The sequence below is a fragment of the Cuculus canorus genome, chromosome 1 (genome assembly GCF_017976375.1).
Source record: "Cuculus canorus isolate bCucCan1 chromosome 1, bCucCan1.pri, whole genome shotgun sequence".
In the NCBI taxonomy this organism is placed as follows: Eukaryota; Metazoa; Chordata; class Aves; order Cuculiformes; family Cuculidae; genus Cuculus; species Cuculus canorus.
The window spans coordinates 125338878-125358216 of NC_071401.1; the positions used below are offsets into that span (position 1 = coordinate 125338878).

Genomic DNA, 19339 nt, shown 5'->3' on the forward strand with positions numbered 1-19339 from the left:
GTGATCTTAGAGTTCTTTTCCGACCTTAATGAGTCTATGATTCTATTCTATGATTCTGAAGTTAGCATTTAAGTTCTCTTCCCACTTTAGTGCAAAGTGATGCTCACTTTCACATTGATTCAAATTACAGCAACTCACCTTCAGCAAACTCATAATGAAAAAAAGTTGCAGAAACAATCTTGAGCAGACAAAATACTGCATGCCACATCACTCAGCTCAAGCTCTGCTTGTCAGACATACTGGTCTGCCTGTGCAGCTTGACAAGTGAGGAGATTGTCTGGAGGTAGTGCATGATGGAAAGAGCTGATCAGGAGTCAATACTGCAGCCTTTTCAGTGTCCCTCCTACCTCAACCCCTGCACGGACATTAGCAGTTCTTGTTCCAGACCTGCAAGGGTCTTACTTTAGCTGGATTTCTTAGTTTCATCCTAAGCAGGTGCTATTAGGCAAACGTGCAGTTTTAATTCTATTTTATGTCATAGCAGCTGTCTCCCAACACGGATTGTGATTGCTATTTGAAATATATCTATGCTTATCACTTCTCCTGAATCAAGTCTGGGGCATGCAGAGCAATCTTGTCTTCTTTTGAAAGACCACCCAGCTGATCACTGGATGGGAGAGCTGGAGGCATCTCATGGTGTATCCTGAAAAGGGATTTCCTTTCTGGGCTCTCAACTTTGCTATTTTTTTTTTTTTTCCTTTGCAGACATCTCTTCTCATATATTACAAAAGACAAACAGACAGAGAGCTTGGTGGAGAAACTTTGTCAGCGATTTCGGACTGTCAGGTAGGTTGTGATCCTAATTTGCTTGACATACAAGTCTGCTTCCTAGGAAATGTTACAAGAAACTAGCTCATGTATGGTGGCTGTAACAGGTTCCCATCATATTTATTCTTGATGTGGCAAAATGACAAATGCTGATATAACCTGGATTAGGTCTGTTTTTCTTTTTTTTTTTTTTTTCTACCTTCCTTCTAAAAATACAGTAATAAATATGTATAAATTAAGTCTTCTGGTCCTGTTACACCGTGATTGTCCCTTCTTCCTTCCCCCCTTTCTTAGGGAAAAGACTTTATGACAATTTAGATCTGCATTACACTTAGTAAGGAGGTATCCCATGTGTGGGTTTTGTACACCTTTGTGGTCCTTCTCCACAGGCTATTTCTGTGTATCTCAGCTAAGAAATGTGTGTGTTCAACTGAGAAGTTGGGATCTCCCCTGCAGCCCTGTCTGAGGTGATCTCAACTCTCAAGTTGATACAGGCCTGTTCTCCTTCTCTGTGCATGGGCTGCTCAGTACTAACTCTCTGTCTGGGACTCCATTTTTGTGTTTGAGTGCTTGTGCTGCTCTACATTTATGCCTTTGCTCTGCTCTGTCTGCACGATGCATATACCTCGCTCTGCTCATGGTGCTGATTACAGAGGTGCAGGGCCCATCTCATGCATCTGGGATATCATTTTGTTTCCTGGGTTTGGGAGTAGAGCTTTTTTGTTGCTCCCTTCTGCAAGCAGTAACTTCATTGACGTAGACATACTACTTTCCCCGCTCCCAATAAGATAGTAGAAATTTATCTGCCTATGTCATGTACTTTCAGTGATATCTTCATTTTACCCTCCACTGGATTGGGTGTACCCCATCTCCCACCATTCCTGTGGTTTTCCTTCTCCATTGTTGTGGCTTTGCCCTTGAGGTTTCAGCTGTGTCTGCTTATCTTGGCCATTTGTACAGAGTGCCTGGGCATGTGACCTCAGCTGCCTTAGGGAGTTGCATATTTCTCAGAAAAATTTGGATTTTTTCCTGAGACGGAGTAGAGATTGGCACCTCTCTCCAAAATTGCCTCCCAGGAACGCTGATGAGCTCTTTCACACCACATCTGTGAAGAACCATCTGTGTATAAGTTATGTCTAGCCTTTACTAAGACATCCTAACATTTCTGTACTGCAAAAATGATCAGTTTAATGCACACTAACAGCAATACTGGAGCAAGGCTCTCACTCCAGGCTAAAAGAGGAGCATATCAGAAAGGATTTTGAAGTCATCATCCTCCTCAGCATGTCTCGAGTTCTAAACTCATGCCATGTATCATTCAGACATAAAACATAGAAACACCTGGATGATGCAGCTTTGTTCTCTATTTGTTCGCATTTGGACAGTGTGCTCTGGAATGCAAGACAGATATCTGGCCCTCGGCTTTATGTATATTAATAACAGGGGCCTTAGCCTAGCTTTTTTCCTTCCATTCCATCACAGTGTGAGCTACAGTAAGGTTGTTAGTTTGCACTTTTTTTTTCCCTAGTAACTTTTGCTGGCCTTTGAACGTTGTCCTTCTTTGAAACAACAGTTATTATTCGTTCACTTTATATCATAATGTAACTGGCCAGGAAAGAAAGTGAGAACGTGAAATAAAGCTTCTGCTTGAGACTATCTCAAACATGCAAAAATGAGCAGCTAGGATTTTTTTTATTCAGCTAAAATAAATCCCTTCAAGAAGAGCCCTCACCTCCCTGAGTGTGTTTTTTCATCTTAGTCAGCAATAACTTCTGATTGCTTTTGAACAAGTGTTCATGTTCTCTAATAGTGAAGCCTTCGTGTTTTACTGACAGTCACCAAGTCAGTGTCTGGTGGAATACAGTGGTGGTTGTGAAGTGGTTGGTTTGGCGTGGCATTCTGTAACTGGCCTGTATCAGAACAACCTGGTCTCGTGTTCTGCAAGGCAGACGTGCCTGCAGGAAATGTTTTATCCTCATGTGCTGTAGTTCTAGGTAGAATGTGCTCATCCTTACACATCCCTTTTCATAAGAGCTAACAGCAATCTCTGTCTTTCCCAGAACTGAGCGTCAATATCGGGATCTGTCCTACTGCCTTACTTTGCTTCCCCCCTCGGAACGGGGCCTTCGCAAGCTGCAGGACAACTTTGACTGCTTTGCAGACAAGCTCCAAGACCCATCTGTCTACAGTTGTTTCCAAACAGTGCTGACTCGATTCCGCAGAGCAGGCGGCAAACCTGAAACTAAAGTAAGGATGAGGGGCAGGTGTGCAGGGCAGGAAAAAGATTGCTTTTACACACAGTGGTTGGAAGGCCCTGCAGTTCTCCATGTTAAGGGCTACTCCTTGCTCCCAACAAGTTATTGGAGAACCTGATGGCAATTCTGCTATGGACGTAATACTTCCCTCCTCCACCTTCTCTCCTTGTTTTGTGTTTTGTTTTGTTTTTTTTCTTTCCCCTCTTTTTTTCACCCGCACTGTGTTCTATCTCCATCAGGCTCTGGCTGAAGAGCTGGAGCAGAAGCTATCTGCCTGCCATAAACGAGGGCTGGATTCAGCAGAGACGTGCCAGGAAGATAGTGGAACTCAAATGCCAGAGCCAGCCAAGCGGAAACCAACAGGTAGTATATTCCCTTTGTGAGACTGCAGCTTTTTCCCCCTGATCTTTAGTCCAGCAGAGATGGCCAGGGACTTTTCCTGACCCTTGCAAAGTGGCTGCTACCTTTCTCTTTTCTCCCTGGCAGATTCACACCGCCAGCCCCTGAGAACAGCCAACAGGGATGAAGATTTTGTCACACCACCACCTCGCACCCTTCGAAACCATAAGCGTGCACAAAAGCACCCTCCAGCCAAAAAAGCTATTATCACCTTCTCCAGTGACGAGGAGAACAGTTCAGAGGATGGTAAGGCACTGTACAAGTATGTGCAAAGGGAGAAAGCGGAGAAATGGAGAAAGCCAGTAGATCTGGCCCAAAAGGGATGTTCCTTTGGTAATGGCAGAAAGAGCGTAGGGGCTTCAGAGCACTGCCTGTGTTGCGAGTAGATTTCTCTGTTCGAGGCAGTGGAGCTCTGGTTATTGACATGTTTTACTCTCTTTTAGATCTATTGGCAGAATTACGAGAGGAAGAAACCCCCACCAAAACAACTCCCATCACCAGATCTTCAGCCCGCCGGCTGCACTGAGGGGAACCATCTGCCGCTGTCTTTAACTAAAAATAAAACTCATTTTATGCAGTAGTTATCTTCTCATGTCTGAACTACCCCATAATATGACAGTGCTTTAACTGGGGACAAAATAGAAGTTACACGCCAGGCTGAAGCAATTCTAAGCCTGTCTTTTGATATTTCCACAAAGAAAGGCAATGATGAGCATAGCTGCCCCTTTGACTGGTTTTGCCCTGGCTTTGCAGCTGAAAGTAAGCTGCTCTGATTAAAAGAAAAATTTTTGGATGGAAGAAACTCTTTTTAAGAAGAGCCAAACTAACTGGCTTTAAGTTGGAGGGGAGAAGACTTAGATTAGACTTTGGGAAGAAATTATTCACGATGAGGGTGGTGAGGCCCTGGCACAGGTTGCCCAGGGAAGCTGTTGCTGCCCCATCCCTGGAGGTGTTCAAGGCCGGGTTGGATGAGGCTTTGAGCAACCTGATCCAGGAGGTGGTGTCCCTGCCCATGGCAGGGGCTTTGGAACTCGATCTTTAAGGTCCCTTCCAACCCAAACTATTTTGTGATTCTATAACCAATGAGTACAAAATGCTCATTCCCTTCCCAATTTGTACGTGGCTACAAGTCCACCATTCAGTGTCCGTTTAACACAGGACCTGTATGATTTTTCTGGGTTTAGGCCCATTTATGTTTGATCCTTTTTGAAGCTCTTGCCCTGCGAAGCCCTGTACAGCTTTGGAGGAAAGTTATCTGCATCATTTTCCTGTAAAGATGTCTTCAAAGAGTTGATGGATTGGGGGCATCATGGGGAGAAAGGCAAACTTAAGACTATAGCTGGAGTGAGTAACACAGAATATGCAAAGTGAGTAGGAAAAAAATACAATTTAAAAAAAAGGAGCAAACAGACAAACTAAAAACTTTAGTATCATCTTTGCCTAACTCCATTTGCTCAAGTTACCAAGGACACTGGTAGCAGTGGTTGTCTAGCTGTGCTTTTCGGAATGTATTTGCCACCAACCCAATTATGTTTCAAATAGGACTGGCACATAAGCTCTTCCCTTCCAAGAATGCCACATTGGTGTTCTATGTTAGTCTTGGCACTCCTTGGACTGCCTGTGAACATGAAATGCCCTGAATCTGAATTTGTGTTAGTCACATAAACAACCTTTAACCTCCTCTCTCACGGTACCGGTGGAACGATGAGAATATTGTCCTTGCTTCTGGGGCCTGCAGCAACCATCAACTTTTTCCAGCTCCATGGGCCAAAGGGTTTTCCCCCACAGCACTTCACTCACTTGCTAGTCCTCCCACTTCCAGTTGCCCTGCTCCTTTTCTTTATAAGCAACTGTTTGTAAAAGACCGATTGCTATTCAGCAGGAGACCACTTCTCTGGTGGTCTTGCAAGCTCTCAAATCAGTACTCCAGCATCAGAGGGGGAAGGGTTTCTGTAGAGGAAACTTGTTAGTACCAGAGAGGAAAGAAGGACAATAATCTGTTTGAGTCAGAGAAAACTGGGGCAATCGGGGACTTGTTGTCTGCCAAAGCCTTTTCACTTCACAGGCATTGCTGGGACATGCCAGAGCATCTATTCAGTTCTACTGCAGTCCCAGCAAGGATCTGGGACATGGAACAGCTGCAACTTCGTGGCACCTGAGTCACTGCGCACTGGCAGTTTATGCAGGCTTTGCTGGATTTGCAAGTCTGCAAGAAAATGTGCAAATTTTCTACAGTGTCCAAAGTTTATTGCTCAGTATTTGACAGTGGTGACCCCCTCCACCAGACCCAGGGAGGGGACCCATCACCTGAGAGCTCAAAGCCTGTCCATCCCTGCAGGACTCAGTCTGCGTGCAAGTGGGCTGGAATTCGGAGAAGCTGCAAACACATTTATGGCATCTCTTGCAGTATGAGGGCCTCCACATTCAAGGGATGCCAGATCAAACCATTACCACATTTCATATCAAAAAACAAAGCATTGTTGCTTTTGTACTTACTCTTTGGTCAGGAAAGAGCTGAGTCTTGACACCAGGGCATTCAGCCTGAGATGCACCTGCCTGCAGCTGTCTTGCTGAGAGCATGAATGCTCTAGCAGACTGACTCAGCAGCTTCTGGATGGTCAGATGTGACTAGGAAGTACAGAACAGTATCCTCTGAGACATCTCGCATGTGCGACGAACACGTGCTCGCTTCCCATCCTCCTACCCCTCTTTCCCAGCCCTCTGAAACTTTCAGACTGCAAAGCTCCATACCCTACTGCATCCAGCCCACAGAAGGGCTCGCTGTGCGCGCACATCCCACACTCCGTTTGAGCATAGGCACCCTGACTGAACGCCCATCTGAATGGCAGATCCTAGGACTCCTGCAGTCACCTGTACTGTGTGGTTTAAAAGGCTGGTAAAAAGTAATCCTGTTCCTCATTCAATGTGTCTGTCTAGGCTGCTGGCCAGGTGCCCAGGGAGCCCCTCTATTTGCAGGCGTGCCCTGGATAGCTGGCCCATGCGAGGTGGTGACAAGGGACTGCTAGATAGGATCACCAAAGCATTGCACTGCAACCAGCACCGCCCACGGGTCACAGATGTCAGATGGAGCTGACATATTTGGATGCTTCCACCTACGCAAAGTCTTTCCTGCTGCCAGCATTAGCCCTCCAGGCTGAAGCCCCACTCTCACTTTTAATGGACTGGACGCAAAACGGTTTTCAGTGAAGAAAGGATCCACAAATCTGCATCTGCAAGTGCGAAATGCTGGGAAGCAAGGGAGGAAAGGAATGAAAGAAAAACAGGGCAAATATCTGAACTGTAACTTTTGTTATCTTTTATATATTATTATTATCTCTATTATTTATTCTTTCTATTTTTTTTTCCTAATTATCTTCATTCCTTAAAAAAAATAAATGCAAGCAGGCAGCAGAATGCTGCCTGTCAAATTTTGACCCACTTGCTTTGTGCAACAGTACTGAAGAAAGGGAAGCTTGAGGTGTTATTAAACTCACCCAGCACACCCGCTGCTAATGCTATACTGAAGTCCCCCCATCCCTCTTCCCTGACAAACTTCCTTGATTAGTTTCTGTCTTCACACCCAGGCTGACTTCTGCACCCTGATCTCCAAACAGTGACCTCATTGCCTTGTTCAGCTGGTGAGAAACTACAGTAAAATGGGAGAGGTAAACAAATGGGGGGAGGAACTAACGGCCAGAAGATTTAGGAGGTAGGAATCTGCTTCTTGCCTTCCCACTTCCATTGTGTGCCTGAGCTTGAGAAAGTGCAAGCTTGAGCCTCGACGAGCTATTTTCTGTGCTGGTTCCTCTAGAAACTCAGCCCAGCCCTCCAGATGGTGACTCCGGACAACCAGCCTGCAAGTTAAATGCCTGCTAGTGCTAGACTCACACTCCCATCACTGCTACAAACCCCGTAGAGTTTGCGCTGGAATTCACACGCCTTCTACAGTGAGAGCTCTTCATTCCCAGGCCAACCAGCTCACCGAGATATAACTATGAAAAATAAAAGTCTGTATTGTCACAGAGCTGAATTTGTGTCAGCTCAGCACAGCTAGCAGTGGGACTACTGCTAGGTCATGCTCACGCTGATTAGAGAAATAGCATTACCAGCACTCTGCCTGCAAGGAGTATGTTCAATATCGCTATACAATGCAGCCTTCAACATCCTCCTTTGGGACATGTTTCAAAGTGTCACCCCATTCCTGACCCTGACAGATACCTCTAGGTCCTGGCCAGCAGCAGCTCAACTCGCATTTATCTTCCCAGACACTCAGTAAACACCTTTGTGTCCTTTTTCTTTAGAGGAAGGGGTCTTGCTGAGCTCACCCTGAAATATATCACCCTGGACAAAAGGGCTGAAAGGTTAAGGAGCTCTGGGGGGTAGGTCAACAGAGAGCTGGGGGCCAGGCGCCTGCCAGAACCAAAGCTATAAAGGCAAAGACAGGATCTGTGACTGTCTGACACGGATGCTGCAGGTACTGCCTCACGTCCCACAAGCCCTGGGATAAGAAGATGCTGGGGCTCCGGTCATGGCCTTGCTTGCTTTTCCTCCTCTTAGTTCTGCTCTCTGCCAGCGTTCAGACTGTGTCCTTACCAGGACAGAGGCTGCAGGTAGGAGGGACAGAGAGAGGGAGGTTTCAGGAGTGGAGGGGCAATCTGGGGAGGTGGTGTTTGAACGCGGAATAGCGGAATAAGTGAGGGTTACAAATTCCAGTTACCGGAGGCTGCTGTCTATTCTCAGTGCTCCCTCCCCTTCATTCCAACTGATTCAGCTTTTGAGTGACTGTGCTTTTATAACCCAGCTCCTAAGGAGCATCAGCATTACAAGGGAGCAGACAGACAAAAGCTTTTTACTGCCCTTTGGGCTGGGGCAGGCTGCCTGTGGGACTCCCCACATTGCCTGCAGAGGCTTTTAACAGTAAAAAGCCTAGTCCTTTCTAAGTCCGCTCTGCCTCAGCAGCTACCAGAAATTACAGCCGCGTCCCTCGTCATGTTCAGCGTCCTCGTTCTGACGTTTCAGAGGGAAGGCTCATCCTGTCAGGTCAGGATTTTCACTCCTAAGCTCAGTAATACTCCCCCAGGAGCCCTTCTTTAAGGCCTAGAGCCCCTGTTAGGATGCCAGCTACGGGCTTCTTCATTTGGGTAAATATTTTACCCTCAGCCATTACAGCGAGAATATTTTGGCTTTCAAATCTCTCTCACCCAAACAATAACCTGAGCCCTAGCACCTTGCTTCTCCATCATCCTGGGAAAGCTACAGGGGAGCAGTTAGGCCGTGAACTAGAATCACAAGGCCCATCCTGCTATGACTCACCGCTTTCACTCCTCGCTGAAGGTGCCCATGTCCGCTTCAACTAACTCATTACCAGAAAGAGCTGCACAAGGGCATCTCCAGGCTTAGCACAGCACCCACGTGAGGGACAGATGTGGAACGGCTACTGCATGCTGCTTCCCTGGGCAGCCACGCTGTGCCCCCACTGCACGCAATGCACCTCCGGACCCTTGCCTCCCGACAGCTGGAGGCTGCCAGCAGTGCTGAGGGCTGTGAGCAGTATGTGCCCACCAGCACAGATAACCTAGAGGATTCCCAGTAGATGGGGAGCCCCCCTTTCCTCACACCTGGTCCTATGGTGCTGCTGCTCCTGCCTCCCCCTCATCTTTCGCAGCAGGGATTTGGGGCAGGTCTGTCCCCGCACCAGCCCTCTGAAAAAGAAAAAAATGAAGAAATGCCACACAGCAACCTGAGCACAGGGAGGTGCTCAGCATCAGCAAAAGGAGCAAGGGATGGAGCCTCAATTACCTCCCAAAATCAGGGGGGACAGGGTTTGACAACAGCAAGGCAATGTACGCACAGGCTCACAGCAGCCACTTGCCTGCTCTTTTGGACAGCAAAATCATTCCAGACTGTAGGAGCTGCTGCTCTAGCCCTTCCCTGCCTCTGGATACGACATGGCAGGCACAGGTACCTGTGTGTGTGTGCCGGCACTGTTTCAAACCCTCCCCGAGCCTTAGAGAAGATGTGGGGTACACAGAGGTACAAGGTTTATTGCTAGGAGCGCAGGAAGCTGCACTTTCACTCCTCTTTCCTCTCTGGTTATCCCAGATGCTCCTTTCCCAGTTGCTGCCCCCCGAACGTGAGTCCACGCTGGCCGAAGAGGACACGAAGGAGGGGTCCAGCTTTGGTCCTCAGCTGCTCTCCTCCACCCTCCCTTTCCTCCCTTCTGCGGCCAGAGCTGCACGCCCTTCTCTCTGGCGCAAGAACCTCGCTGGTCGGAAGTGGGCACTGCCTGGAGATTGGGCCTGGAAGGCCATGCCCAGGGGCTGCTTTGGCCTGAAACTGGACCGGATTGGGACCTTCAGTGGTTTGGGGTGTTAGCCTCGGAGGGGCTCCAAGGTGAGAGGGCCAGCTCTGAGGGTTGGAACAAGCAGGCAGGGAAGAAGTAAGAAGAGACCTGAGAGCACGCATGGAGGGAAGGAGCAAGAGCGAGGGGCTGGGGGCAGCAGGGCAGGCTCTGAGGCCACCACCTGCCTGCAGCTCGGGGACCACCCATGCTACTGGGGTTCTGCTGGGGGCCCATCTGGGGTGCGGGAGCAGGCAAGCTGCACCACTGGGCAGCTCACCAGCCCCGCTTCTCCACAGCTGGAGCAGATCCAGGGGCCCACATGCCCAGTTTGGGAATCAGCGCAGCATCCGAAGCCCTGGAGCCCTTGCCCCGAAGGAGAGTGGCAGTGGCAGGGAAGAATCTTGTGGCGGTCCAAGGAGGAGCTGCCTGGCTCAGCGGCTGTCCCCCGCCCGCAGGACCCCACTCCCTCCTCTCCGTGCTTGAGGACTCGCTTGCGAATTAAACAGAGATATATTAATCACCGCATCCTGAGCTCAGCAGCGGCACCTCTGTGAGAGGCCGTGGCTGCCCTCACAGTGGGGGACTATGCAGGGGGCGAGGGTCCAGCTGTGGCAGCAGAGCCCCGCGTGGGGCCATGCTGGCTGCACGCCGCCATTCCGCGTGGGCTGGGCAGCACGCACGGCTGCAACACTGCCGGGGCCATGACGGTGGCGGGGGGGTTGGCAGGGGGGGAAATATCGACCAAGAGCTGGGAGCAGGGGCAGAAGGGCCGCGTTGGCTCATCCCAGCCGCACTTTCCCCTCCGGCACAGGATACTCGGAGCAGCCGTGTTTGCTGAGCAAACACAGGGGCCTCCTGTTTGTGCAGAAGCTGCCCCTGAGAGCCCCCACTGAGCCCCTTGGCGGGCTGTGTGGGGCACCATGAACCCCAACACGGGGATGTGTCCCTCCAGCCCTGCCACTGTTCCCCGAGAGCCATCAGCCACTGGCCTTTAAGAAAAGGTCGTAACCTCAGACAGGGCTAAACTTAGCCAGGGGCCCCTTGGCAGCACCGGGAATAGCAGCGGTATAAGGAGAGTTGGGTTACGTTTGAGATGTGTGACCCCCCCAGCCTCCTCCTCCCTCCTCATCCTCAGACCCCTCTGGGATCCCCAGCAGCCAGAGCGACAGGCTTGCTCCCCACCCTCCCCACCATCCTGGATGTGCATCCCCACCATTCCCCCTCCCCAAGGGACAGAGGCTTTCCGGCACGATCCGGGCTTTGTGTGTAACACGGGCTTGTCCCACGACACCTGGGCTGCACAAAGCCCTGCACTGAGCCAGGAGGATGCAGCCCAACCCAGCACGGAGCTTGGTGTGAGGAGCAGGCAGCCGGGCATGGCAGCAGCCATGCGGTGAGAACTCCTTCCTCGCAGGCGGCTGGCGTAAGGCGGGCCAAGGCAGCCGACAGGCAGGATTTCCGCCGTCACGTCCCGTGTGTAGTAACAGTGCCGCAGTGCTTCATTAAGATGGTGCTCATGCTGCAGCGTGTGGTCTGCTGGGGAAGTGGCCCAGGTCGGTGGCCCCATCCAGAGCACGTCTGGCTACAAATCCACCCAGGGTGGCCACAGACAATTAGGGGGTCCCAGTCTGGGGATAAAAGAGCTCCCTGCTGGCACCTGCTGCATCCTAGTGCTGGGGGGAATGGGAGATATTTGAGGACCCACTGCTTCCTCCAGGTGTTCGCAGGATCTCTGCAGCCCCTTTGCCCTTGCCACCATGCTATGGGGACAGGGCAGGCTGGGAGATGGGGGACAGGCTGGGAGACAGGGGCAGGTTGGGATGCCAGGGAATCAGGGGAATCAGGGCAGGTTGGGAGATGGGGGGCAGGTTGGGAGACAAGAGCATGTTGGGAGCAGGGGGCACAGGGCAGGTTGGGAGACAGGGGCAGGCTGGGAGCAGGGGGCAGGCTAGTAAACAGGGCAGGCTAGAGATGGGGGCACAGGGCAGGTTGGGAGATGGGGGCAAGTTGGTAGCAGGGGGAACGGAGCAGATTGGGAGCAGGGAGCAGATTGGGAGAAGGGGAGCATAGGGCAGGCTGGGGGACAGGGGCAGGTCGGGATGCTGGGAGAACAGGCCAGGCTGGAGATGGGAGGCAGGTTAGGAGATGGGGGGAGGTTGGGAGATGGGGGCAGGTTGGGAGCCGGGCGCATGCTGCAGCCGGAGGGTTCTCTCTCCTTTGTTGCCGGGTGAAAGCAGCACACGCCACTCCCGGGGCCACTGGCGGCTGCAGCCCCTCACCCTCCATCACAAGTGTGTGTGTATGTGTGTGTGCGTGTGTCCTTCCCGCCTGTCCAGGCAGAGCCCCAGCCTCCCTTCCCCACCCCGGGGACACCTCCCTGCTACAGGGACCCTGCGCATCCCCATCCACACCGCGGGGACCATCGCAGACACTCCCTCCCCCCCAACGCGGTGCCTTTGTAACAGGGGGGAGGGGAAAGCAGTACGGGGGGGGGAACCGGCTCCGCCGCACCCGCTCCGCGCCGCACGTAGCCCAGCCCGGCCCCCGCGCTCCCATTCGGTGCCGGCGCGGCGGGGCGGGCGCAGCCCCGCTCCTCCCGCGGCTATAAAGGGAAGCGGAGCGGCACTGCGCCACCTTCTCACTGCGCGCTGGGCGGTTCACGGGCAGCAGGTAACGGGGAGCGGGGGGAAACGATATGCGGGGTGGGGGTGGGGGGATGGACGACCCTCATCTACCTGTGTGAGGGTGTGGAGGGGGTGGGGGACCACCGCCGCCCACCCGGGGATGGGGATGCGGGGGAGATGCACAACCCTCACCCACCCGGGGATGCTGGGAGGAGGTGGGGTGGACGACGACACACGCAGAAATCCCACCTTGGAGAGGGATGGGGGCTGCGGGGTGGGGTGGGGGCGCAGCAACCCCCGGACAGAGCGCGGCCGCGTGGCGGGCACAAAGGGCGGCGTGGAACGAGGTGATGTAAGGGGGGGGTGGGGGCGGTAGCCCATCGCTTGGGGGGGCGGGGGGGCAGGTGTTGTGGGGGTGTGATATCCCCAGGGGGAGGAAGGCAGGCAGCCTCTCCTGGGGGGGGCGGGCTCGGAGAGCGTGTGTCCTCCCCCCCACTTCCACCTTCAGCAGTGGGCGAGGCGTTAACGGGGGGGGGATGGGGGGGAGGGGAAGCGGGTTCGGAGCGCATGTGCACCCCCGGTAACGATGCTGGGGAGGAGGCAGCACATCCAAGGTGGGGGGGGTACCACTTGAAGGGGGGGGGCAGACTCGGAGCCCATCCTCGTTAACCCCCCTCGCCCCCAGTAACGGGGTGGGGGGTAGAAGGCAGCATCCTATCCTGGGGGTGGGGATGGGGTGGTGGTCTCGGACCTCGTGTTGCCCCCCCAACCCCCAGCGGCGGGTGAGAAGCTAACGGTGAGGGGTGGGGGGGTATCGAACGAGGGGATGCGAACCCATTTCCCCCTCTCCCCCGGTAGCCAAGGAATCGGTAAAGGATAAGCGGTTTCCTCCCCATCATTACTGTGCGCTTTATCCCCGCAGGAACATCCCGAGAGAGGCAAAGATGGTGAAAGTCGGAATTAACGGGTGAGCCGGGCTGGGGGGTTAAAGGGGGCTGAGGGGGGGGTGCAAGGTCGCCCCAAGGACACAGGGAAGGTTGGGAGGGAGGGAAGCCACAAACCCCGCTGTCCCGCTCCCCCTTGGTCCCCCCTGCGGGGCAGGGAGCGCTGCTGAGTCACTTCCCTGCGGATTCGGGGTGAGTCACGCAGGAAGCGCCCTGTTCCCCCACTGCCCTTCCCAGGGGTCCCTGCACCCCACCAGTGGGCTGTAGCCCCCCTCTGCACCCCAAAAGGTCGCCCCATAGATCATGTGTCGGCGGCAGCCCCTGGGACGTGACCTTATCCCACTGGGATGAGGAGTAACCGGATCCCTGGTGCCATCAGTAAATTTAGCGCTTGACCTTTCTGGTGCGGGGGTCGCTCTTAATCTTTAACTGAGGTACCTTGGCCTTTGGACGCAGCCGCTGGGCTCCCTCTTGGAGGGTCTGGAGGGAAGGCAGCAGGCTATACCCAGCCTGGCACGTCTCATGTTGCTGCTTATCCTCATCCATGTCTGTCTCTCCCCAGTTTTGGCCGCATCGGCCGCCTGGTCACCAGGGCTGCTGTCCTCTCTGGCAAAGTCCAAGTGGTGGCCATCAACGATCCTTTCATTGATCTGAACTACATGGTGAGTTGCATCACAGTGCCCCCTCTAGGCCCCTCCGAGTAGGGCTCTTCTGGCTCTGTTCTAGTAGCTTCTCAGGAAAACCATGCGTGGGGTAGAAATGCAGGGCTGGGACATTCGGCAGAGCCAAGTATAGCAGAGTGGTTGGACAAGGTCACTGAGGAGGGTGGGGAGCTGAGGCTGTGGCGTAGGCAGAGCAAGGGCTGTGGAGATGGCAGATGTGGTGCATGACCTTCCTCCCTTTCTCCTTGCTAGGTTTACATGTTCAAATATGACTCTACTCATGGTCACTTCCGGGGCACTGTCAAGGCTGAGAATGGGAAACTCGTGATTAATGGGAATGCTATCACCATCTTCCAGGAGTAAGTACCTCTCTCCCTTTGGACCACTTTGGAGGATGAAAGTGGGTTTCTACCAGAGCAGCTCTTACAGTTCTATCCTTCCTCAGGCGTGACCCCAGCAACATCAAGTGGGGAGATGCTGGTGCTGAATATGTTGTGGAGTCCACTGGTGTCTTCACCACCATGGAGAAGGCTGGGGTGAGTATGCCGCAGTAACACCCAAGGGACTGCTGCTCCTGCCTGTGGGACACATCACTACCTACAGAATTGCTCAAGATAGGGAAGAGATAGGGCTGAGAGGGAGAAGAGGCTGCCTGAAGTGAGCTGTTGGAGAGATTTTGAGTTAATTCAATCTTCTGCTGTTCCAGGCTCACCTGAAGGGTGGTGCGAAGCGTGTTATCATCTCTGCCCCCTCAGCTGATGCTCCCATGTTTGTGATGGGTGTCAACCATGACAAGTATGACAAGTCTCTGAAAATTGTTAGGTAAGGAGAAAGGAAGATGCTCTCTGGCCTGGAGCTCTCAATAGGTGTGTGGGGTCTCATCTCTGTAGATGCGTTGCCTTTGGCTGATGTGCCTTCCTTTCTTCCCCAGCAATGCCTCTTGCACTACTAACTGCCTGGCGCCCTTGGCCAAGGTCATCCATGACAACTTTGTCATTGTGGAGGGTCTTATGGTAGGTCTGGAGCTTCCTGCTCGGAAGGGTGTCCTATCCCAGGTCCCCTCACGTGAGACAAAGCATCTGTATTCCCTGTGTCCCCTGGGATGGGGATAAGGTGCCTGGGATGCTTTTTCTGGAGGTATTGGCTGCGTTCTTACTGCTGTGCTCTTTTTCCAGACCACTGTCCACGCTATCACAGCCACACAGAAGACAGTGGATGGGCCCTCTGGGAAGCTGTGGAGAGATGGCAGAGGTGCTGCCCAGAACATTATCCCAGCATCTACTGGTGCTGCTAAGGCTGTGGGAAAAGTCATCCCTGAGCTCAATGGGTGAGTGTTGTCCCTCCTTGGGTGTCAGGACAGGGCAGCTGGTGCCTGGCTGGCTCTAACCTGCACCTAAGAGAATGGAGGGCTGGCAGAGGGGTGTAGAATGCTCTTTGTTGCTCACTTATGTCTCTGACAGGAAACTTACTGGAATGGCTTTCCGTGTGCCAACCCCCAATGTCTCTGTTGTGGACCTGACCTGCCGTCTGGAAAAACCAGTACGTGTTGTGGACAATGTCCTAACAACTCCACACCTTCTTTTGGTTCCTCTAAACTCCTCCTCTTACCTGGAATTGCCCTCTTCCCTAAGAGGATTTGATTCTGATGAAATGCCTCATCTGTCTCACTGCCTCCCCAACCCTTCTGACGGACATTTTGTGTGAGTTGGCATCTGACCATCTCAAATGTCTCCCTTCTTAGGCCAAGTATGATGACATTAAGAGGGTAGTGAAGGCTGCTGCTGATGGACCCATGAAGGGCATTCTGGCATATACAGAGGACCAGGTAAGGGTTATATTGGCACATCTCATGTTTCTGAAGGGAGCAGCTTTGCTGGGATCCTGCTTTGAGCACTTGGCTCAGACTGTGGATAACTGTATGTGTTCATTTCCTCTCTGTTCCAGGTTGTGTCTTGTGACTTCAACGGTGACAGCCATTCCTCCACCTTTGATGCGGGTGCTGGCATTGCACTGAACGACCATTTCGTCAAGCTGGTTTCCTGGTAAGCACAGCCTGGAGGGTGGTGGAGGACACTCTAGGGGGAAGGGGCTGTCACACACTGTCACTGCCTGTGATGCAGAGTGATACATAGACCCCTGCTGAGTAGGGGGACTACAAGTTAAAAGTCTTTGCGGACTGAGAATGCTTCTTGGATGAAATTAATACAGCTGACTCCTTCCCTTATTTGGAGAGTGTATGGCTTACCTCCTTGCTTTCTTCTTGAAAAGAAAGCAAATGGGAAGCCACCTGGTTCAGTTGCGTGGGATGAGGCAGAGGAGAAAGCAATGGAGGAAGGAGGTGCAAGAAATGGGTCAGTCAGTCCTGACAGTGCTTCTATTTGTCCTCAGGTATGATAACGAGTATGGATACAGCAACCGTGTTGTGGACTTAATGGTCCATATGGCATCCAAGGAGTGAGCTGAGCACACAGCCCCCCTGCTGCCTAGGGAAGCAGGACTCTCCTTCGTTGGAGCCCCTGCCCTTCTTCACCACCGCTTAGCTCTGCATCCTGCAGTGAGAGGCCAGTTCTGTTCCCTTGTCTCCCCCACTCCTCCAACTTCTCCCCGAGCCTGGGGGAGGTGGAGAGGCTGATAGAAACTGATCTGTTTGTGTACCACCTTACATCAATAAAGTGATCACCATCTGAAATGCCTTGTCTGTCTGTCTGTCTGTCTGTGGGAAAAAGTTGGGGGGATAGTGAAGAAATGTGGGTGCCTGCTTTAAGATGGGCTCTGCCAGCCTGGCTGCAGTCGCTGGCATGGCTCTTCTAAGCGATGCTATGCGGCCACCATCTTAAGGCGCTGTGAAGCCAGGCAGCGAAGACATGGGAAATGCCGGTCCTGGAATATCTGACTTGCAATGAGCCCATCTTTTTGTGCTGTGCTGCAGCATGTGGACTGGTAAGCTGCTGTGCCAGAGGCAAGACTCCTGCCTGTGAGCCAAATAAGGTGTGGTGCAGGGCTGTGCTTAAAAGAGTGCTCTGTGGTAGAATTGGAAGGCAGCTCTGCGGCTTCATCCACCTTCTGGCTCTCTGGATTTGCCTATCTGGTGGGTGTATGCAGTATAAAGTGCTGAGCAGATTTATTTTTTTTTTGTGCATTTGGTTTGGCAAAGTGGCACAAGAAACAGGACTCCTTTCTCCTTCCTGCCTTAGTAGAAGTGTTACAAGGAGGATTTTTCACTTGCTTTTAACTTAAAATGTACCAACTTGCCCTAGAGGAAATGGCTGCCTAGGGACGTGTTGGAGGCTGATGTTACCATGGTGGTAGCTAGCCTTAATTCTGGCTTAATTCTATGCGGAAGGAGGGGCGGATGCAGTTAAGCTCCTGAGCAGCAAATCTCTGCAAGGTGAGTGTCAGCCTTCTTGCCACGCACTGTTACTTCCTCCTGGAAGCACAAATGCTGCTGAGATAGGGCTGAGCCTTTTGTGACCTAGGAGTGCTGAGGCAGATAAGCAATGGCACTGCACAAAATTGTGCATACCTCCATTTTTAGCAGCTTAATTTACTGTCTTGGAGTAATTGTGCTCTCTCTGGCAGGCAGGGTTGGAGCTGTTGTTTGGAGCCCAGCTGCTTTAGACAATGACCTGGAGTGAGGACTTGAAGGATCAAGGTATGTTGGATATAGTTTCTTGGTGCCTTTTATCTCCAACAGGTGGGATATGTAAAAACAATCAAATGTTTACTGGACTAGAGGGCAATTATTGAAAGTTGCTTTGCAAAGAGAAAAAGGTTGAATAACCTCCCTCTGGACAGAAGCCAGGACTCTGGGCAGCTTGTTAGCCCTGGGACAGCAGCAACATCAGGCCTGCCCCACAAACAGCCCCGTGGGAGCTTTAGGTAACTCTGAAGTTAAATGGGAGCTGACTGGAGGCAGCCCTCTGCTCCAGTTGTGTTTCTGCTGGGAGAGGCATAGCCTGCAGACCTGTCAGGCTTACAAATGAGCCTTGGGTTGGTCCCATCTTGTCCTCGATTACTGCGCTTGGGTGCTTTGAATGGCTGTCCTGTGCTCTGCTGCCTGCATACTTGTGTGCATGCCAGCGAGTGCCTCGCTTGATAGTCTGGAAGGGCAGAGAGGCTGCTGAAATATCTTGTTGGGGGGATGTCTGATTTTCCCATGTGAAACAAAAGATATTTGGAACTGGGTTTAAAGTCGAATCACTACACTGAGTCACTTTTTTTTTTTTTTTCCTCTCAAAAGCCTTATGTTTCCTGAGCAAGATAAGGCTGCCTGAAAATTCACTTAGAGCAAAGGACTCTCAGTTAACAAGAGTGAGCCCCATCCAACCTGAGATCAAATGGCTGTGGGAATGAGTGAATTCACACAAGCTGGGGAGTGGCATGGAGGAAGAGTATGCACTCTCACACCAGCAGTTGCTAGGAATGTCTCAGATAAAGGTTCACTGTGTTTTTAAAATACTACTTCAACTGGTTTATGAGCTTGCTTGAAATTCTTGGGAAAATGGTCTCGGTGAGGCAAGCCAGGAATCGCCCAATCTAAAACAGGGTTGCTCTTGTGTGGAAACAGGGAGAGCCAGTGAGGCAAATAAGTTGTGCAGCCTTTGAACCAGCTCGAGGGCTTGGTTTCCGCTCTCATCTGAGCTCCTGAAAAAGTACAGCTCCTCCTAAATCCTCATTTTGCATCCAGACACCGTGCCTGCAGATGGCACCACAGCAAGGCCCCTTCGGACAGATGGAAAAGCTAGCTCGGCAGCCAGCCTGTCCAAGAATTGCAGCTCTGCCCTAAAAATATGTATTTTCTTTGTCAATTTGAAAAATTTCCATATATGACTGTGCATGACATTGGGATAAAGATGGGAGATCTGCTGTAGCAGCTGCTTCTCTGGGCAAGAGTTTCTCCTAAGTAGCAGGGGAGCGCTAGGTTTTCTCAAAGCATTTATAAGGAAAACTGATATAAATGCTTGGTTAGGGAAGGCATAAAGAGACTCGTGCATAAAGAGACTCCTGTTCTGCAAAGGAGCTAAAAGTGATTGTGCCACTCTGCTACAACAAACTGGCTCTAAAAGCACCTGTGGTAAGCCAGAATTCACACTGCTTTATGAGTGCTTTGGAAGGGGAAGGTATGGAAAGACACTGATCCTGGCCAAAGACTTGATTCTGCCTTCCTTGGCTGGCCAGAGCCATCATGGAAGAGGTTACGCGCCTGAGATATGGATTTACTCCTTTGCAGGGCTGTGCTGACAAAGCTCTCTTGCAGACCCAAGGCACACCCTGCTACAAGTGAGTTATTCCCCCAAGAAATGGCTAGTTGTCCTCAGGCCACCTTCTTCTCAAGATGCCAGCA

At 51.9% G+C, this 19339-nt stretch overlaps 3 protein-coding genes across 5 annotated transcripts in view; all 3 read left to right on the forward strand.

The window, feature by feature from the left end:
• The window catches only part of NCAPD2 (non-SMC condensin I complex subunit D2), a 27379-nt gene extending 23377 nt beyond the window's left edge, over positions 1-4002 (forward strand). For all 3 annotated transcript variants that reach the window (XM_054079711.1, XM_054079719.1, XM_054079707.1), the window contains exons 27-31: positions 706-786; positions 2829-3015; positions 3263-3386; positions 3510-3668; positions 3866-4002. In XM_054079711.1, the coding sequence (XP_053935686.1) occupies positions 706-786; positions 2829-3015; positions 3263-3386; positions 3510-3668; positions 3866-3948 (634 nt within the window). In that variant the 3' untranslated portion in view covers positions 3949-4002. The remainder of the gene's footprint in view (positions 1-705; positions 787-2828; positions 3016-3262; positions 3387-3509; positions 3669-3865) is intronic.
• Positions 4003-7929: 3927 nt separating this feature from the next.
• Positions 7930-9797, forward strand: LOC128850925 (C-type natriuretic peptide 2-like). Its single transcript, XM_054056213.1, has 2 exons — positions 7930-8032; positions 9525-9797. Exons 1-2 carry the CDS (start codon positions 7934-7936, stop codon positions 9795-9797), a joined length of 372 nt encoding a protein of 123 aa, XP_053912188.1. The 5' UTR covers positions 7930-7933.
• A 3135-nt stretch (positions 9798-12932) lies between these two features.
• On the forward strand, positions 12933-16684 carry GAPDH (glyceraldehyde-3-phosphate dehydrogenase). Its single transcript, XM_054076090.1, has 12 exons — positions 12933-13003; positions 13312-13356; positions 13896-13995; positions 14248-14354; positions 14441-14531; positions 14702-14817; positions 14927-15008; positions 15171-15322; positions 15456-15534; positions 15737-15820; positions 15940-16037; positions 16384-16684. Exons 1-12 carry the CDS (start codon positions 12957-12959, stop codon positions 16451-16453), a joined length of 1071 nt encoding a protein of 356 aa, XP_053932065.1. The 5' UTR covers positions 12933-12956; the 3' UTR covers positions 16454-16684.
• The last annotated feature ends 2655 nt before the right edge of the window (positions 16685-19339 follow it).